This window comes from Acomys minous (genome assembly GCF_964271855.1).
Source record: "Acomys minous genome assembly, chromosome: 2".
NCBI lineage: Eukaryota > Metazoa > Chordata > Mammalia > Rodentia > Muridae > Acomys > Acomys minous.
Window position 1 is genome coordinate 133,558,529 of NC_140484.1, and position 19,592 is coordinate 133,578,120.

General features: G+C 51.3%; 1 protein-coding gene across 3 annotated transcripts; it reads right to left on the reverse strand.

Moving 5' to 3' along the window:
* Positions 1 to 4,793: 4,793 nt before the first annotated feature.
* Positions 4,794 to 17,509, reverse strand: ATG16L2 (autophagy related 16 like 2). 3 transcript variants are annotated; one of them, XM_084772006.1, is made up of 18 exons: positions 17,152 to 17,509; positions 15,390 to 15,489; positions 14,165 to 14,267; positions 12,019 to 12,092; positions 11,619 to 11,870; positions 11,333 to 11,398; positions 10,970 to 11,083; positions 9,834 to 9,896; positions 9,192 to 9,300; positions 8,710 to 8,815; positions 7,614 to 7,684; positions 7,307 to 7,378; positions 7,052 to 7,172; positions 6,644 to 6,749; positions 5,759 to 5,908; positions 5,573 to 5,620; positions 5,347 to 5,448; positions 4,794 to 5,108 (listed from the first exon to the last, which is right to left on the reverse strand). In XM_084772006.1, the coding sequence occupies exons 1-18, from the start codon at positions 17,276 to 17,278 to the stop codon at positions 5,021 to 5,023; spliced, it is 1,872 nt and encodes a 623-aa protein (XP_084628132.1). In that variant the 5' UTR covers positions 17,279 to 17,509; the 3' UTR covers positions 4,794 to 5,020. The 3 variants fall into 3 exon arrangements, with proteins under 3 accessions (XP_084628132.1, XP_084628133.1, XP_084628134.1); XM_084772007.1 differs by lacking the exon at positions 9,834 to 9,896; XM_084772008.1 differs by lacking the exon at positions 14,165 to 14,267 and having other exon boundaries at positions 17,152 to 17,169.
* Positions 17,510 to 19,592: the final 2,083 nt, after the last annotated feature.

The following is a 19,592-nucleotide window of genomic DNA, read 5'->3' on the forward strand; positions in this document are numbered from 1 at the left end:
AGGATTTTTTTTTTTTTTTTTTTTTTTTGCCTGTGGGTTCTGGAGATTGAACTCAGGTGACCAGGCTTGTGCAGTAAGAGCTTTTACTCACTGAGCCATCTCACCAGCCACATTTTTATCATTTTTGTTTGTTTCTTGTCATTCTTCTTTGATGGCTGCATTATATTCAATTGTTTGACTATATAATAATTTAATCGTTCCTTTAGTGAAGGGCATTTAAGTAGTATCTGCCACTTGTTTCTAGGAAATTGAAGATAACATCGTTGTATTTCCTTATAAATTTGTTCCAATGTAAATATTGGGCAAATTCCTAAATGTAAAATTTAACAGAAGGGGTATATATTTACTTTTGTTAAACTTTTGCCAAATTGGCCTCCAGAAGAATTGCAGCAGTTTACATTTCTACCAACACCATGGTATGGGTCATTAAATCCTGGCTGAGCCCCTTGGGGTAGCTACGAAGACTGATCCTGTGTCCTGCAGCCTGAGGAGAAGCCTAGATCCAGGAAGGACACAAAGAATGCAGCACGGGGCAGCGTACAAATACATCTGCACTGTCGTCTCTCAGCCTTCAAGGTCTTCAGGACAAGAGGCCTTTCCCATCCCCTAGCCACACAGTAGCCACAGGAAGAATGGGGTTTGAAGTGCCGTAAACCTGGAAATGACTGTAAGGGCAGGTTCTCTGCAGTGAAAGCAGCTCACTTTCAAGTCTGTCGCTAGACTTGGAGGCCTGGCCTTTACCTTCTGCTAGTGTCCCACTCTAGTGTCATCCCATGTTGACTGGTTTGTCACAGGAACTGACCAAGCTGTCAAGCCATAGACTCACTATTCACTACCTTGCCCCTGCCTCTCCGAGCCCAGGTCCAGAAGTCAGAGTCAGTGCAGGAAGCTGTTATCTGGCTTTAGCCCTGCCACTACCTAATGGGGCATCCTTCCCTCCCAGCTGTCACTATCTATCTCATCTTTAAAAATGATGTAATGACCTTTAATTCATTACACTTGGGAGGTGGAGGCAGGTGGATCTCTGTGAGTTCAAGGCCAACCTGGACTACAGAGCAAGTTCCAGGACAGCCGGGGGGTGGGGGGTGGGGTGTAATGAAGGTGACTTTGATGGGCTTATCCAGTCCCCCCCCCCCAGATCACTTGAGTTATTCTAGATACAGGAGGAAATTACATAAAAGCTTGCAGTGTTTGAATTTCATGGATTTCTTGGAATTACCAAAAGGGGTGGGGGTGGGGGAATTCAGGTCCCTGAACTCATCCCCGGAGACAAGGCAGCCATTATGCTCTGTATTATGATGCCGCTTGCTCCCAGGCTGTGCCAGTCACACTGCTCAGGGAGTCCAGCCACAGCTTTAGGATTTGGTTCTAATTACTACCCAGCTCTCTCTGAGTGGCCTATGACAGTATGTAGCTGCACTGAATCTCTGCATTTATTTAGCTTATTGGTGTATATATATATGTGTCAGAAATACAACCAAATTACAGACATTTAGGTCAGGAGGGAGGAGATTGGACATTTTCCCTAAAATCCTGCAGTTTGACCTAACCAGTTTAGTTTCCTCTAGACTCTTACTGGGTTTGCTTTTTGAAAGCACAAGCTGCCAAGAACCAGGAGAACACCAAAGAGTGTCTTGTTCCTGGACTATTTTCCTTTGGACCAGTGGGCAAGAAAATAAATAGGATCCTTCATGTCTAATCCTGAGAGTGCTGTTTAGGGAATGTGTTTTTGGAATGTTACCCTGAAGCATAATAGGAGCCTGTGAGCAGTGACCACAGGCATGCGTGCCAAGCAGGGGCAGGGAAAACACTGGGTGAAGACCCATGCATGGATTTGCCTGTCGTGATCTGAGTCTCAGCCCTTGACTTCCTCATCTGTAACTTGTGAGTGAGAAGCTAATATAAACTGCCCCAGATCCGGGAGGACTAAATAAGATAATGTCCATAGGAACTAAAGATAGTGACTAGTGGATGTACTTCCAGCAGACATGGTACCCGTGGTATGTCTGAATCTCACAGGTGGGCCTACACCTGATGCCAGGGTTCCTCCGCAGGCCACCTACAGGGCACTGGAAGAGCTCACGTTTTGTGGTACAGACTCAAGAGCAAGTAGGATCCCTCCGTCAGGACTCATCTCTTCTCCCTCGGTTGTCAGGACCAGTAGGGCTTGAGCCTGGGCAGTTCAGGCAGCGGAGCTCAGAATCTGTAGATCATCCCCCAGGGGAAGTCTCATGGTGGGGAGCGCTACACACACAGCCTGGAAGCCGCCACCGTGACTTCCCTAAGATTTGTAAGATAGGAATAATAGCAGCTGCTAAACTGGTTTCCACAAGACCAGGCCAGGCCTTCCATTGAACTTGAATCTACTTTTTGCAAAAGAGAATCTTCACACATTTTTTGTTTTGGCTTTTTTTTCCCCCAACAGTCTCGTGTAGCCCAGGCTGGCCTCCAACTCATGATGACGTTGGGCTTTTAATCTTGCCATCTACATGCTGAGATTCCAGGCATACTGTCTTTTGTGGCACAGGAGGTTGAACCTGGCTTCATGCATGCCAAGCACGCACCCTACCAACTAAGCCCAAGTGCCTTTCTCATAGTTGCTTTGTGACTCTAGGCAAGCTCAAGCCATTCCAATTTTTATTAGGGACCCTAGGGATCTCTCCTTCCTCGGATTCATCACATGAGCTCCCTTAGGAGAGCTAGAGGGCAGACAGGTCCCTGTACCCAGGAGTGGGTAACTGTTCTGGATCATTAAAATAGGATTTACCACTACCTGAGGTATGACAAAAACCTCTGGAGGGAGTTGGCCCACATGGTGTGGCTGGCAGCAGCCTCCCAGGACTCACTGTGGTGTCTTCGCATGTGCCTCCGGAGATAATCTTCAACTCCGAGTCCAAAATGCAGTAAGTTAGGCACACTTCCATGTACCCCTGGTGGAGGAGCCCTGCCCAGTTGGAAGCCTCTGTCCCTTGAGGTTGTGGTTGTATGATTCAGAGGTTAAGAGCACTTGGGTTCAGTTCCTAGCAGCCACACGCTAGCTTACAACTATCTATAACTTCAGTATAAGAGGATCTGTCCTCTGTGGGCACCAGGCACACACACAGTGCCCTTAACATACATGCAGGCAAAATACTCATACACGTAAAATAACTTTATTTTTGCTTTGTTTCGTTTTGGGATTTCTAGACAAGGTTTCTCTGTGTAGCCCTGGCTGTCCTTGAACTCTTTGTAGACCAGGCTGGCCTCAGACTCACAGAGATCCACCTGCCTCTGCCTCCCAAGTGCTGGAATTAAAGGTGTGCGCTACCACACCCGGCTTATAAAATAATTTTGTAGTAAGAAAAAGAGGATGTAGGTTGAGGATGTAGTTGGTAGACTGCTTTCCAGACCCACACATAGCCCTGGGAGTCAGTCCCCAGCACTGTGTGGGGTGGAGGTACACATCTGTAACGGCAGCATTTGGGAGGTAAGGACACAGGCAGGAGAATCCTATCTTCAAGGTCATACTCAGCTACATAAATGAGTCCCTTTGAGGCACTTTCAAAATAAAAGGCTTTGGGGCATGATGCAGAACCACTTAGTAGTAGCTGTGTGACCTTGAATGACAACCTTCAAATCTCCTTTCTTTTATTTGTAGAACATGAATTCTCACAGTGCTTGGGAGGAACAAATAAGGCTGCAGAGAGCAGAGCAAGGCTGAGACCTGTTAGTCTTTCCCACAAGAAAGGCCAGGGAGGAAAAAACAAAACAAACCCCTCTGCTGACCAAGCAACTAGTGCCCCCTGGTGGCCACTGAGAGCTGTGCCGTGGGGCTGGGCCAAGGCTGAGGGGCAGAGTTTGAACTGCTGGAATGTCCCGTTCCTGGAACCTTGTTGAGCAAGAGAGTATGACCACTCAGGAGGCATTTCCTGTAGCTTCTGAGCCAGGCCTGGACGCAGGGAGTACTGTTCCTACTCCTCAGTTTTAAGAAGAGAGGCAAACTGGAAGTAGGGGACCAAGGCCTCATACCCAACCTGGCAGGTGAGGGTAGGCTGTCAATAAGAGGATTCCCAAAAGACAACCTGTATTGCTACTGGGAGAGGCAAGGACATTGAAGGCACAGCATATGTAGGACACCAAAGTGCTGAACTTCTCCGAAGGCAGAAGGGGGACTTGTGACCATGCTGACCTGACACCTAGGGTACTGAGGGCAGGCAGTAAATGCCTGCCATTCCAGCACTGCAGCAGAAGCCAGATTTCCACATGTTCTGAGCCTACTCTGAGCTATTACTTGTGCACTTGACTATCCAGAGTTACATAACATGATCCTGTCCAAAAAAAAAAAAAAAGCTAAGGAATCTAGGGTTCTGCAAGAACAAGACAAGGCACCTTTTGAGGAGCACCAAAGACAGCAGCCTCAGAGATGTGCTGTGGCTGCGAGGGGCGGAGGTAATATACAAGGAAGGAGTTAGTGGAGGAGGAGGCCACCTACCACCCAGAAGATGGAGCTGTGGGCCAGACTGTGGTCCTGGTCTCCAGGCAGGCCTACTACCAAGTATTCTGATGTCACTGTAATTTATTCACCTTTTCCATCAGGACTGCTCCCTAAGCCCAAAGCTGCTCTTTACTGCCCCTGCTTGGACCTTTCTTCATGCTGTTCCATGGTTAGACTGGAACAGCCCATCTCCAGGCAGAAGCTGCACTAAAAGGCCCTACCTCTATGTGAAAAAAACAAAAAACAAAACAAAATAAAAAACAAAAGACAAGTCTTTCTGTACCCCCAAATAATTCAAAGAGGCAAGACACGGCTTAGATATAGTTTTTAACACTCTGAGGAGAGTGAACATATATATATATATTTTTTTAAATTGTAGTTTCTAACTCACACTTTGATTTTAAACAAATGGGCCAGGTCCTGCCTGGCCCTTACATGGAATATACAGTAGACCCCAACCCTGGCTCTGGAGTCCTGAGCAGACAGAAGCTGTTTCTGGCTTCTGGCTTCAGAACAGAGTCCAACCCATACAGAGCCATTGTGCCCCTAGTGCCACAGCACTACCTTCCTGCCTTGGTCCACACTCACAACATGGTTCCCAGAGAAGCACCAAGCCACGGCATTCACTGCAGTGCTGAAGGAAGGGAAGACAAAGCTCAGGAGGGCGGCAGCAGCAGCAGGCAGACAGCCTGACTCTAGCCCTGGATATCCAACCAACCCAGGCAGTTTGAGAAGCAGCTCTAAAAGCCCAAGACCATTTCCTCATCTATAAAATGTGCTCCCAGGACTATGGCGATTGTGGACCCAGAAGCCTGTGGAGTGTCTGGGGACATGTCAGAATGTGGAAGGTATGCATATGGCAGTCTGCTCACCAGTGGGGTCCCTCTAGGCTGCTCTCCAGTTTCCCAGTGTTCACATCCCAGATGTACAGGGCTCCATTTGAGGAGCCTGCCAGTGCATAGCTTCTGTCAGGGCTGTACGGGTCACAGTGGAACAAGAAAAGAAGTTCAGAAGTACACACACACACACACACACACACACACACACACACACACACACACACACACACACTACACAGATATACCCTCCCAGGCGCACCTGAATACAGCTTTGGTCCAGTCAGAACTGCACTTGAAGCCATCCGCCCTGAAGACAGAACAGGGATGGAGTCAGAACTCAAGCTCCTATTGGTGTGCCAGTCCTCCTCCAGATGTGAAAAGGGACCAGCACTTCAGTGGGTCCTAGTCTAGAGGAACTATCAGGGAGTGCCACCCAGGCCAGTACCTGAACACCTGTCTGATATTGCTGATGCGCAGGTCGATAACCTTGAGTGTATTGTCTCGGGAACAGCTAAGCAGATGCAGCTGGTCATGGCTGAGGTTCAGGGAGGTAACCCGGCCCTGTACAGGGATGACCTGGATGCAGTGGGGTCCCCTGAGGGGGTAGGGATAGACAGGGATGAGGAAGAGGCCTCTCAGGGCACTTTTGACAAGGCTCTATGTGGCTAGTTTCCCAGCTAACATTCCAGAGGTACCCGGGGGCTGGGGCTGACAAAACTACTGTCCCTTCCCACTACAGCCAGTTCTATCCATTGAGAGACTGATTTGAGAATTGGAGCCTTTAGAAGACCTGGGTCACTGGGGAGTAATGGAGATAGTTATCATGACATGGGCCAGTAACCACAGCCGAGGCCGGAGAATCGTAAGTTCAAGGCCAGCCTGGAAAGCTTCATTGAGATCCTGTCTCTAAATAAGAATATAAAAGGGCTGGGCGCATTCTCCTAGCAGACGTAAAGCCCCAGGTTCAACCCTAAGCAAAGGAGCAATCTCCAAAAGGCTACAGAGACCTACAAAGCTCTAGCCCTGCTTTTATCTACCACTCATGCCTAATGCTGGGCTTATTACTGTAACAAGCAACTATTCCTTTGCTGCTGTTGACTAAAACATGGTGGTAATATGAAAAAGGTACTTGTCTGTGTTGCTTATAAAACCTGGGAAAGAGTTCAGTGCCGACTGAGAGCCACTAAGAAGGTGGCTTCCCAGACACACTGAACCCCTTAAGGACCATGCCCAGCAGAAGCCACAGCCACACCTCCCCAAGGTGCCACAACCAGAGAAAGGAACAAAACTCAGGGGCCTCCACCACCCATACATAGCCCATGCCTATCACCTGCTGTCCCAGAACCGGATCTTCTGGTCATTGTGGCCACTGATGATGATGTGGTCCCCGCACACCACGTCATTACAGTAGGAAAGTACATTGATGGTCCTGGAACCTGCAGACCAATGAGAAGATCCTGGAGTCACAGAGAGTCATCAGGGGCCACTAAATGTGGAGACTCTTAAGGTTAAGTAAGGCGGTCTCCCTCCGAGACTGGAGCACAGGCCTTCAGCCCAGGGTTCACCATACCTCTAATTCACCTACCAAAGACCAGGGTCACCAAGAAAGCAGAAGCGAGCAGCAGTGAGTGACAAAGGAGGGAAATCATTAGAGGTTTGAGCCCAAATAGATAAGAATCCCAGAGCCACCACCACAGAGCAAGGTAAGGTCCCTGGGGCAAGTGGGACTGGGCCTCACAGTAGGCGCGGCCCAGGTCCCACTCCTTCACTGTCCGGTCTCGGCTCCCTGTCACTGCCTGGTGCCTTGTTAGCTTGAATTTGGCAGCTGTTACTTTGTCCTTGTGTCCAGACAATGTCTCCTATCCAAACAGAAAGCACAGATTAAGCCAAGCCTCCCCCATCCCCCCCAATACCCCCCCCCCACAAGCAGCCACTCTGCAAATCCTGAGGAATGACCCTTAACCCTAAGGTAGCATCCCCAGCCAGGCCTCACCTTGGACTGCGTCTCTCCCAACTTCCAGAGCTGGGCAGCCTGGTTGTAAGTAGCTGCCAAAACCTGGGATCCCTGGAGAGAGGAGAGAGAGGAGGAGGAGAGGTCCTGGGCCACACTGGGCTTGGCAGAAGCTTTGGCCCTCAGGCCAGAGCAAGGGTAGAGGCTGCCTCCAAGCTTCCAAGTCACTGAGGCAAGTAGGGGAACCATGGCTCAGGGAAATGAGTGCAGCTCCTCTGGGGCAGCTTCTAAGACACACACAATGAGGAGATTGAGGTGACATAGATGCCATGGGACAAAGTCTCCTTACCGAGGGGTCAAAATCCACACTGGTGATGCTGCCACCTGCTCCTTCAAGGGTCTGGTTAGCCTCCAGGCGACCTGACAGAACACGGGAACAGACAGTGAAGTGAGATTATTAGCCTTACAAAACAGAGGAAATGGGTTGGAGAGATGGCTCAGAGGTTAATAGCACTGGCTGCTCTTCCAGAAGTCCTGAGTTCAATTCTCAGCAACCACATAATGGCTCGCAACCATCTATAATGAGATCTGATGCCCTCTTCTGGTGGGCAGATACACATGCAGGAATAATACATAATAAGTAAATAAATCTCAGAACACAAAAACAAAAACAGGAAGTGAGACAGAGCAGGAAGTAGAAGACAAAATGGCCGATCTGGCCTGGAGTCTGGAACGTAGGCTGCACCTCCTCTAACTGCTAGAATAGCCCTAGGGGCAACTAAGTAGTTCACAACGCTAGAGAAGACCAGAGAGGAGGGACTGGCCCTAGCCCATACTGCAGGCCGAGTCAGGCAAGCTGGAGAGCCATTTCTGGGAAGCCTTCAAGAGTTGGTGTTGAGTCCCCCTCTCCAGAGAGCACAGGGCCTAAAACCAGGTGCATAGTTGGTGTTGGTCACCTCACTGATTTCTGGTAGTGCAAGTGATGCTACAATAGGATGGAGATGTGCCAGGCGCATTAGCCCAGTTAATACCAGCACTGGGGAGGCAAAGGCACAGATTCCTGTTTAAAGCCAGCCTGGTCTATATAGTGAGTTCCAGGCCAGCAAGGGCTACATAGTGAAACCCTATCTAAAGACTAAAAGGTGTCTTGGTAGACCCAGGGACTTGCCCAAGACCTGGCTCTATATGCCTTCAGGATTGGTCAGGTGTCACTACCTCCTCCAAGAGCAGCCATCTGGGCTTGGCCCTCCCTGGTCTGCAGGTCTGAACCCAAAGAGCATCTCCTTCAGAGCAACAGGCTCAGTACCCATCTTCCCCAGGAGTTCTCTAGCCACTGTTCACAGCATCAATTGAGCGAGGGAGGCCGGAGGACAGGTCTAAGAGGACAGCCAACTCAGGATCAAGCTGAGAACGTGCTGGGTTGGCTTTCAGAACGGTACTCTTACCTCCCACGACATTCCAGAGGTGGATAAGGCGGTCAGCCCCTCCAGTGGCCAGGAGGCTGCTGTTGGGGCCAAAACTAACAGCATTGACCTCAGAGAGATGGGCATCCTGTTAAAAAATAAAAAGGGAGGGGACAGCTGGCACCCCACGTCTTCCCCATGCATGTCCCTGTGTGTGCATTCACAGATGTTTTCACACCTGTTCCTGACTTGGCAGTTCCCCTTGAGGGTCTTTGCAAACTTGAGTTTCAATCTTAACCCCCGCAGGTCTTCTCAGCTATGCCCAGACCCCTGCTGCCCCATGCTCCAAGTTGGGTGTCTGCCTCCTGTCTCTCTCTCTAGTCTGTGTTCCACTGTACAATGTTGGGTGGCTCCCACCACAGGCTGCAGGCAAACTCCTCCAGCCTTGCTTTCCTGCCCCACTTGGCCTACCCCCTAAACATTCCTATCAGTACCCCAGGCACGTGGCCCAGCTCCTTCCTTACCAAGACATCCCAAGCCTGGGTAGGAATTTGGGCACACACACATATAGGGATGCTTTGGTACCGCTGCTCAGGTGCACCCCCAACTGAGTGGCCTCTCCTCTTCTTGAAGCTACAGGGGCGAGGACAGAAAAGCATTTAGCAAACTCTGAGAACAAAGGTACCTTAAGCTCTCCTGAGGCAGCAACAAGAAGCAGACATGGCAGGTGGCTGGACGTTACCCAATGTACAGTGAACAAGGTCCATAACCCAGTACACTGAGACAAGCAGACTCAAGACGGGGTGGGGGGTACAGAGAAACATTAGGGCTGGCTGGGATTTCAGTCATGGCTTTACCACTACTAGGCTAAGAAACTCTGAACATATCTTAGACATTTCTGAGCCTCAGTTTCCCAACTGGGAGTTCTTGACCAACTTCAGGCTGGCACTTTGTCCCCTATGAGGACCCCAAATAGAGACAGTGCATTATGCATCTGAAAAACAGTTATCAGGTATTGGTCATGAGCTATCCACCCAGATCCTGCCTGTGGAGCTCAACAAGACGCACATGCAGACAGGCACCAACGGATGGGCAGACCAAGGCTAGGCTCAGGAAGCCTTACAGGGCGTGCCAATCCCTTCACACATGTACACACACACACTTACTCCAGCAGCCCCTTCACCACATCCACACAGCGGGACAGATTCAGAGAGGTGGCCGAGGCAGACCTGGGGCAGAATGGAGAGACATTACTGAGAGCCTGGCTTGTGGTTGTGCCAAAGCGGTCACTGGTCCCTCTGTTTTGCTGCAGACCTTTAAAGAGGCGCAGGCTCACTCATAGCAGGAACTAGATCTTGACTCCTTGAAGACTAGGGGTGGGTATGACATAGGCTAACCCAGGAGGGGAGAGGGAGGGAAAACTTTGGAAATGAGCGCTTCCCCAAGACTCCGCCGAGATAGTACAGTCTCATTGCTGAAGTGCTCACCAACAAAGGGCTAAGGAATAGAATGGTGCTCCCAGGCAGAGATAGCACAAGGCTGAGACGAAGGGGGGAGGCGTGACCCAGCTTGCTAAGCAGCCCCCAAAACACCTAAGAAAGTGTTAACGCTGGGATATCTACACTCATTAGAGTTGCCAAGAATTTAGGAAACCAGCGTTTCACGATGCTCCTGTTCATTCATTGTCCCAGGGGCACAGGTGCCTGAAGGAAAGACTTCTGGAAATGAGCCTTCAGGCCCCCAAATGGGGAAAGAGTGACAGCCCTATGGCAGGACAGTCAAGATGTAGTGGAAGCCAGGTATGCTGGCCCGTGCCTATAATCCCAGCTATTGGGAGATAAAGGCAGAAGGAGCAGGAGTTCAAGGTCACCCTTGACCACATACTGAGATGGGGGCACCCAAAGAAAGATTCAAGCTCCCATCTGACCTCAAGTCTTAACACACCTTGGCACGGGCTCACACTCGGGTATGCTCACTAACCTTGCATGTGTGCTCGCGTCCCTGTATGGACACATACGTACCCTCCTGTGCTTACACACACAGAAGCCTAGGACACCCGAGCATTCCAGGGTCTTGACTATTTCCTTCTCAGTGACACCCTTTTCTAAGCCTTATAGCTCACCCTCAAGAGCCCTGCTTCTCCGAAGTAGAGAAAGAGATAACACTGTCTCCAGGCACCGGCAGTTATACCAGTACTGGGCTGTACACAGGCCTCTCCAAAAGCTGCCCCTGATCCTGGAAGAAAACTTGGGCAGCCTCCTGGGTGGCGAGCCAGCTCAGGTCAAAGTACCCGAATGCTCACCTGAATGACCTCTTCCATTTTTCACAAGCCTCGCTCTCCAGGAACTCGGGCTTAGTAGCAGGAGCTAGAGTCACAGTCTCCTCCTTGGTCCCACCTTCTAGAGTGTTCGGGATCCTGAGAGAGAAAAGCAGCTCAGGAAGACCAAAGAAGAAGGCCACCCCTCCCTTGCCACGGCATGGATTTCCTGATCACGCATATCTCTACACGGATCCAGTGGCCTGACTTGTGCACATAGGCACCCAGGGGTTCCTGTAGCCATTTGCAGACCAGCAGGAGTGGGGTGCGAGTAGACTGTGGGTCGTGAATACATCCTAGGGCAGCTCCCCAATACTAGAGTCATCCCTGTCCCCTCCCAATTCTTACTCGCTGATGCTCACAGTCCGCTTAGCTGCTTTCTTCAGCTCCTGGGACACCCGAGCTTGGTTGGCCCTGGCAGAGAGAAAATCATCCTAAAGGCTAAAGGAGGTATTTTGGGGCATCCCAGCTTAAGCAGGACCCTTCAGATCAGCAGGAGGCCTTGACCTCCCCCACTCTCCTCCCCCACCCCATGCTTCCGCTCCTGTCACTGTCACCAAGCTGAGTACAGATTGCCTCCCCCTCCCTCAAGGGGCGTGGCCTACTGCCGAAGGGGGCGGCCCAGAGCCTTCACCTCTCTCTGCTCTCATTACGCAGATTGCGCTCTGCCGCGGCGCGCGCTTTACGCTGAACAAGCCGCTCCAGCAAGTCGCGTGCCTCCTCCTGGAGCCTGCGCAGTGCCGCCTCCTGGTGCACAGCTTGCTCCAGCAGCGCCTCGTAGGCTTCTCTTTGCGCCGCGTTCTCTGCTTGCCGTTCCTCCAGCTGCCGGGACTGCTGCACCCGCGCCTCCTGTAGCTGCACCACGCAGGCCTGCAGGGCTTCCAGCCTACAGAGCAGAGGCATCAGGAGGTGGCTTCGTGGGTCCTCTAACCCCCAACCACAGGTCTAGGGAACGCTTGGGGACCTTGGGAAGCTCCAGGGGCCCTACCGATCCCTTAGCCTAGGGCAGAGACCACTCCCAACCCTCATCTCACCGGCCCTGCCGCTCCTCCAGCTGTGACTGCAGGGTGTCTAGGGCTGCGCTCTTCTTCACAACCTGGTAGGCCATCTGGGGAGGACAGGTGGCATGGGCGCCTTTGCAGGGTGGACCTAGCCAGCCCCCATCCCTCTGCCCTGGGATGCCCTGCAACTTCCAGGGCTCTGGAGTCTGACCCCTAAATGTCAGTCCCAGCGGGGTCCTTTGTTTTCTCAATAACCCTGCGGGTAGATATTTAACCTGCAGCAAGAGGAATCTGCTCCATTTCCTTATCTGTAAAATGCCAGGCGAGTGCTTTCCTAATCACAAGGTAACCCATAATTATCAGGAACTTAAAATAATGGCAGACTATAAGCTCAGCCTTGTATTTGTCCAAAGAACTCTACACACACTCAGTCTCCGTAACACCAAAAGGAAGCACTACCATTTTCATCTTACACATGAGGTTTCCGACAACGGTTAAGTGACTTACCCAAAGTTACCCAGCTAAGTGGCAGAGCTGATTACTTGAACCCAGGCCACCTAACTACACTTTGCTCCATGTAAAGTACTTAGGGGTGCAAGGGATGTGAGTTCTGTTTCCCATCTCTCAACATCTGGCTTCCTAGCCCATCCCCCACCACGGGCCTTACCCAGGCAACCCTCAGAGGAGAAGCACACACGAGCCCTTGCCTTGTGTGGCGCACACCTTTAATCCCAGCACTCGGGAGGCAGAGGCAGGTGGATCGCTGTGAGTTCGAGGTCAGCCTGGTCTACAAAGCAAGTCCAGGACAGCCAAGGCTACACAGAGAAACCCTGTCTTGAAAAACCAACAAACAAAACAAACAAGAGCACTGGCCCCAACTCAGTCCCGGAGCTGTGGGGTGAAAATAGCTCATGATTCCTTCAGCTGAGAGCTAAGAACTGAGCCGGCTACAGGGATGCAGCCCCATCAGTGGGCACAGATCCCAGGGCAAAGCTGAACGCACAAGTGTGAGACGGTCAGGATAAACACCTGTGGCTCGGGAAATGATGGCAGCTGGGACTCTTCTTATTAACTTGTTCCTAATTCTTTCTTCCCAGGGTCTGAGAAGCAAGCTAGGGCTGTTCATCTACCTTGACACAATTCCCCGTGTGAGAGGCCTGGAAAGGGACCCTCCACAGGCAGGGTGGAGTGCCCATTCCTCCATAACCTAATTAGAACATTTATCATTTTTCTTTCTTTTTGTTTTTTTCTTTGTTTTTGTTTGTTTTTTCGAGACAGGGTTTCTCTGTGTAGCCTTGCTTGTCCTGGACTTGCTTTGTAGACTAGGCTGCCCTCACAGAGATCCCCAGCCCCACCTCCCTAAGTGTTGGGATTACAGGTGTGTGTCACCATGCTGTTTATCTCCTCCTCCACCACCCCCCCTGATGTTTTCAAGACAGGGATCCTTCTTGTAGCCTTGGCTATCCTGGAACTCACTCTGTAAACCACACTAGCTTTGAACTCACAGACATCCACCTGCCTCTGCCTCTCAAGTGCTAGGATCAGAAGTGCCGCCGCCGCCACTCCAGCCCATTTGTCATTCTCAACACTGAGAAAGCCAGTTGCCATCCCCACTCCCCTCACCTGTCCTCTGCTTTCAAAGTTCAAATGATAGACAGAGGTAGTAGAAACAGGTTAGTGGTTGCCAGGAATTAGAGGTGTTGGGGTATGACTAAAAAGGGGTGGCAAGAAAGAAAGCGTGTAAACAAACACTGCAGTATCACAACGGTTATACAAATCTACTCGTGATAGTATCACACCACACAGCACTCTGGAGAGAGGCTCTTGAACATCTTCAGAGCCCACTCCCACCTTGTGCTGGGCAGGTGAGAAGGTATAATGACCTGTGACTACTGGCTCATCACAGTCACCATGGAAACCCACAGGGCCAGGTCTTGTTTATAGCCAAACTCCCTGTTTCTTGGATTGCCAATAAATAGATATTGAAAGAATAATCAGAGAAAGCGGGTTTGTGTGGGTAAAGGCTGGAGTCCAGGGTCCACATCTCCCAGTAGAGGCCTCTGTAACTATGGAGTTGTGGAGGACTGACTGACATAACATGGCAAATACGGGACCATTCACTGCCTGGCTCCTGGCATCTCTCTCTGCCCCACCGTTCTCAGACCCCAACCCTGCTTACCTCACCACAGACCAGCTGCAGCCCCTTCTCCTCCTCCTGCCACTTCACCCTCAGAGAGGCTGGTGATGACCCTTGTTCAGGGGCAGGCCCTGAGAACTCCTCCCTGACAACCAATAAGAACAATTCATGGCCCCTCTTCTCACCCCAGTGCCCAAAGTACACCCTAAGAGTGCCCCCATAAAGAGCTTGAGGAGCCATTTCCATGACCCCTCTGCTCTAGGAGGCTCCAGACCTTGGACCCCTGCCAGGGACACTCTTCCTCAAGAAGCAGCTGCCTCCACAACGGCACCTGCTTGCTTTCCCAGAACTCAGGAGGCTACAACAGTGTTCTGAGATCAAAGCCAGCCTGGGCTATATAATGAGACCCTGTTAAAAATAGTTCGGGGGGAGCTGGGTGGTGGTGGCGGTACACGCCTTTAGTCCCAGCACTTGGGAGGCAGAGGCAGGCGGATCTCCGTGAGTTCAAGGCCAGCCTGGACTGCAGAGAGAGTTCCAGGACAGCCAGAGCTGTTACACAGAGAAACCCTGTCTGGAAAAACAAAACAAAATAGCTCAGGGTTGGAAGGATGGCTCACTCGGTACACTGCTTGCCACACAAGAGTTTGGGGCCCCAGCACCGACAGTAAAGAACCTGGCACGCTGCTTTGCCAGAGCTGAGGAAGTTCAGTCAGCCAGCTACAGGTTCAGTACAGGACCCCGTCTCAAAAAATAAATAAATAAATAAAAATAAGGTGAAACATAATAAAGGAAGACGCGTGATGTCAACCTCTGGCCTCCACAGATGCACGTACAATGTTGCACATAAACACATAAGAGAGAGCCAGGTGTGGTGTGGCGGCACACACCTGTAATCCCTGAGAGGTGGAGACAGGAAAATCAGGAGCTCAAGGTCATTTGCAGCCTACCTAGGCTCATCCTCTTACTGGTTCTGTGTCAACTTGTTCCCTGCTCTTTGAAATAGATAACAAGGCCCTTTCTATAGCTACCAACCAGGTAAGGAACAAGGAGAGAGAAGAGACTCAGAAGGGGAAACAGGAGCAGGGACTGGACAGGAAGCAAATGCGCAAGGAGTGGGGGGGGGGGGAGGTGTCTCACCAAACAGCCAGCTTGGTGAGGACTCAAGGGGCTGCCTACTGCCCCCTCTCACATCACCAACAGCTACAGGCTAATGAGCGGCCAAGAGGCAGGCGAGCAGCCCACTATGATCCCTCCCAGCCAAACTTACCGGGAGTCCTGATGCGGGGTGCAGGTGACATCCTTTGGCTCTGACTTCGACTTTTCTGAGAACTTGGCTAGCAGTTCAGCCTTCTCTAGGACACGGTTATCTGGGGGATGCAAGAGGGCAAGCCTGTGGCAGAGGCAGTCACTAGCCAGCAGAGCCCTGACCTACAAGTTAGCTCAGGCTGGGATGGCTGCAGGAGCCCAGGAGGCCCTGGCTCTGCCCCTTCCTAGGGGATATCTGTGTCTGACAAGCCTCTCCACAGCATTGGCCCACAGACCCACGCAGGACACACCAACAGAAAGAGCACCACTGCTGGGGACAGACATGGCTGGGTAACACTTGAAAGGGGACAGAAAGAAAGCAAGGAGCCTAGGATCAAGTCACCTTTGAAGGAGGCAAAGTCTGGATCTAAGAATAATGGTGAAACAAACAAAGCCACCTGCCTGTGGCCTCCAGCAAGTCACTTCCCCTTCAAGGCCTCCAAGTTTACAATGAAGTAATTCTCACTTCCACCTAGCAGCTTCCCCCAGGTCAATATTGAAAGTCCTTGAGCAATTATCTAACAAATTTTCCCAAGTTAGGTGGTTTGACCTTAGACCCCCACCTCATGCACACCCCTTTCTAGTCATTTCCGCTTTTTTTTTTTTTAACAGTATCAGCAGACTGGATCTGATAATCTCAGGCCTAGATCCTCATCGTAACCCTAACCCTCACTGTCTACCATAACTGAGGTTCCTGGGCCCCTGCCTAACTCTCCAAACTCTACCCCAGATCCCAAGACATTGCAAGGCCACCACCACTCCCCTCACTCCATCCAACCCCCGGCATACAAGGTCACAATATGCCTCATTTTTCCAGTGAGAAATCTGAAGTTAAAGACTTGAATTACTCAAGACCACAGACCTGGGTGGTCTTAGACCACAGCTCTAAGTCCGCAGACCTGCAGCTCCCCTAGAGCTCTTGGGGGCGGCCCCTCCCTCAACTGATCCGTCCCACTGCCCATCAGAGCAGTTGGAGAATTAAGGCTGCCTGGAGGTTTACAACCCCAAGAGAGGGCCATCCCCTAGAAAGTTGCAAGGAAAAACAAGTTTGATTTTGTGGATGCATCAAAATTAGTACCAGATGAGGAAACAGTAGGGACTGTGGTTAGACTTTCGGCCCCAAATATAGTCATGGTTGACCAAAAGGCAGAAAATACAGATGCACGCTGGTGTATCTCCACTTGAACTGCCACACCCCCTCCAGATCAAACTACCCAGAAAAAAAAAAGTGTGACAGCTTAACTTCCGCTGGCGCTACAAGCACCCCGAGGAAGCCCGGGGCACCTTCGATGTATGATCCTCTAAGCACGGAGGTGCTCCACGAACCAAGGCCAGTATAACCTATCCGTAGCAGAACCTACCAGGGTTTCACTCCATCCTTTCGGCCACCATGGCTGCTCTGGCCATGCCTGCCCTCCTTAATTGGACGCTGTGGACCAAACTGGCTGACCAGGCCCTACCCTGGGGACCGCCTGAAAGGAGTCGTGGGCAAAACCGGCACTAAGAGACAAAGCTTGTATCTAGGATGCTCAAGGGAGGCAGAGCTGAGCCCTGAGGGCTAAGCAGCGCCTGGGCTGCGCAGGACCCTGCTTGTCTGGAGAGGGGCGTAACAGGTTCCAGGTGCAAGGCCGCGGGATCGAGACCGGGCGGCCGCCCTCTCCCGGAGTGGTCAGCCGGATAGCCTCAAAGGCTGTCATCCCTAGGCCCCCCGGGGGCGCACTCACAAGCCGGCACTAGCTCCAGGAAGAGCGCCTTTTGCGTGCGGTCCCGATGCCGCAGCTGCCGCACGATGTGGCGCTTCCAGACGGCGGCGGGCGGGCAGGAACCACAGGGGGCGCCGGGTCCCGCCATGGCCGCCGAGACCCGGTGGCCCGAGCAGGCAGGGCGGGGCCTCCCGGGGACTCCGTGACGTCAGGGCGGCAGCGGCGGGGAATCCCCGGGCGGTACCAAACCGTTTGTGGGGTATAGCTGGACGCCTCAAGTCGGGGCCAAAAACTTCTATTTCAAAGGAGCGCGTTTCCCCCTCCCGGTAAGGAGCAGGGATCGCAGCCTCCCTGACGCCTGTGGGCGCGTCCGGGGCGGGGCCTCAGGGTCGCGTTCCTTAACCTTGCCGCGCCTGGACTAGTGTCAGATGCCGAGGATGCTTCTTGCTATAGAAAGCAGGATGCACTTGAGTTGCTGGAAGCGGAGACCCTGCCACCACCCCTGGGCTGTACAACGACAGGCACCAGGCACAAGCAGTCTAACCGAAGAGATGCCTGAAGGATAAAGGAGCCCCACTGTCACTTGATGGTGACAGTTGAGTGGGGTTTATGAGAGATCAACCAAGAACATTAACCACGGGGGGTGGGAGGGGGAGAACCTTTAAGCCCTGGAAAAAGCAAGTGATCGGGTTTGATGACATAAAAAATCACCACTGCAGGCCAGAGATGGCAGTAGCTAGGGGTAGGGTTCTTGCTAAGCCTGAATGAGGGCCTAGATTCAAGGTTCCCCGCTAGCCTTTAATCCCAGCACTCGGAAGGCAGAGGTAAGTGGATCAGTGTGAGTTTGAGGCCAGCCTGGTCTACAAAGCGAGCCCAAGACAGTCAAGGATATACAGAGAAACCTTGTCTCAAAACAACAGCAGCAGCAACAACAACAACAACAACTAATAATAATAATAATAATAATAACAACAACAACAACAACAACAACTTATAGTGTTCCACAGTAAAATACTTTCATTTTCTACTGTAACAAATGAAAACTCCTCCCCCCTTTTGGTTTTTCAAGACAGGGTTTCTCTGTGTAGCCTTGGCTGTCCTGGACTCACTTTGTACACCAGGCTGGCCCCGGAACTCACAGTGATCTACCTGCCTCTGCCTCTGCCTCCCTAGTGCTGGGATTAAAGGCATGTGCCACCACCACCGGGCGCAAACTCTTAAAAAAACAACAAAAACAGTCTTTCAAAATCCATTCAGTCTGTCATCCTTCCTACAGTGAGAAAAGCTACGCCGAACCATTAAAATACTGTGCAGCCCTTGGAGCCTTCTAATCACACATACCTATCAGCTTGCTACGTGCATCTCCAGGGACGTGCAAACAGAGCCACAAGCTCCATGACGTAGGCTGTCTAGGACATTCATCCTGACTGCTAACTTTGATGGGATTTTAAACCACCATGAGAACAAGTCTCTGGGTGTGTTTGTGAGAGATGATCTAGATTAGGTTAAGTGGGGGCTGGAGAGATGGCTCAGCGGTTAAGAGCACCAACTGCGCTTCCAGAGGTCCTGAGTTCAATTCCCAGCAACCACGTAGTGGCTCACAACCATCTATAATGTGATCTGATGTACATCATATACTTAATAAATAAACAAATATTTTAGATTAGGTTAAGTGATGTGGGAAGAGCCCCCCCTAACGTGAGCAGTACTTTTCCATGGGCTGGGGTCACAGACTGAGTACAAAGAAGGTAAACTGGGCACAGGCGCTCATCAGTCTCTACTTTCTTGGCTGTGGCCCCATCACCCCAGCCTCACATCCTCCCTGCATAACTTCCCTGCGGTCCTGGACTACATCCTCACAGCGTGAGTCAAAATAAACACTTTCTCCTCTTTGCTGCTGTTTGGGGGTGTTTAATCTCAGCAACAGGAAAAGTAGCTGATGGAACCATGGCGGGTACCAGCCATGCATCCCATGTCTTTTTGTTTACTGTGGTCTTGTGCCGTCTCCTGGAGGGGCCCACAGCTGAGAGAAGGCTGTGTCTCATCTTGCCCAGCTGGCCATTCCTATTGCTGACACCCGTCTGGGATATGCCTATAGGTGATTTTGTAAAAGGTACAGTGGCAGTCTCCATCCAAGCAGGCATAAACAGTGGGATTGACAGTTGAGCTGGCATGTGACCAGAGAATGGCCATGTTCGTTGCCTACCTACATCATTTGTCCTTTGCCTGTACTGGCTGAGAGGGGACGAAGGGCAGCTGGATAAAGCTGATAGCATTCACTAGTAACTAGCACAGAACTATGCTAACCATTCTGACAAGCTGATTTTTTTTGTTTGTTTGTTTGGTTTTTTGTTTTTTGAGTCAGGATTTCTCTGTGTAGCCTTGGCTGTCCTGGGCTCATTTTGTAGACTAGGCTAGCCTTGAACTCACAGCGATCCACCTGCCTCTGCCTTCCGAGTGCT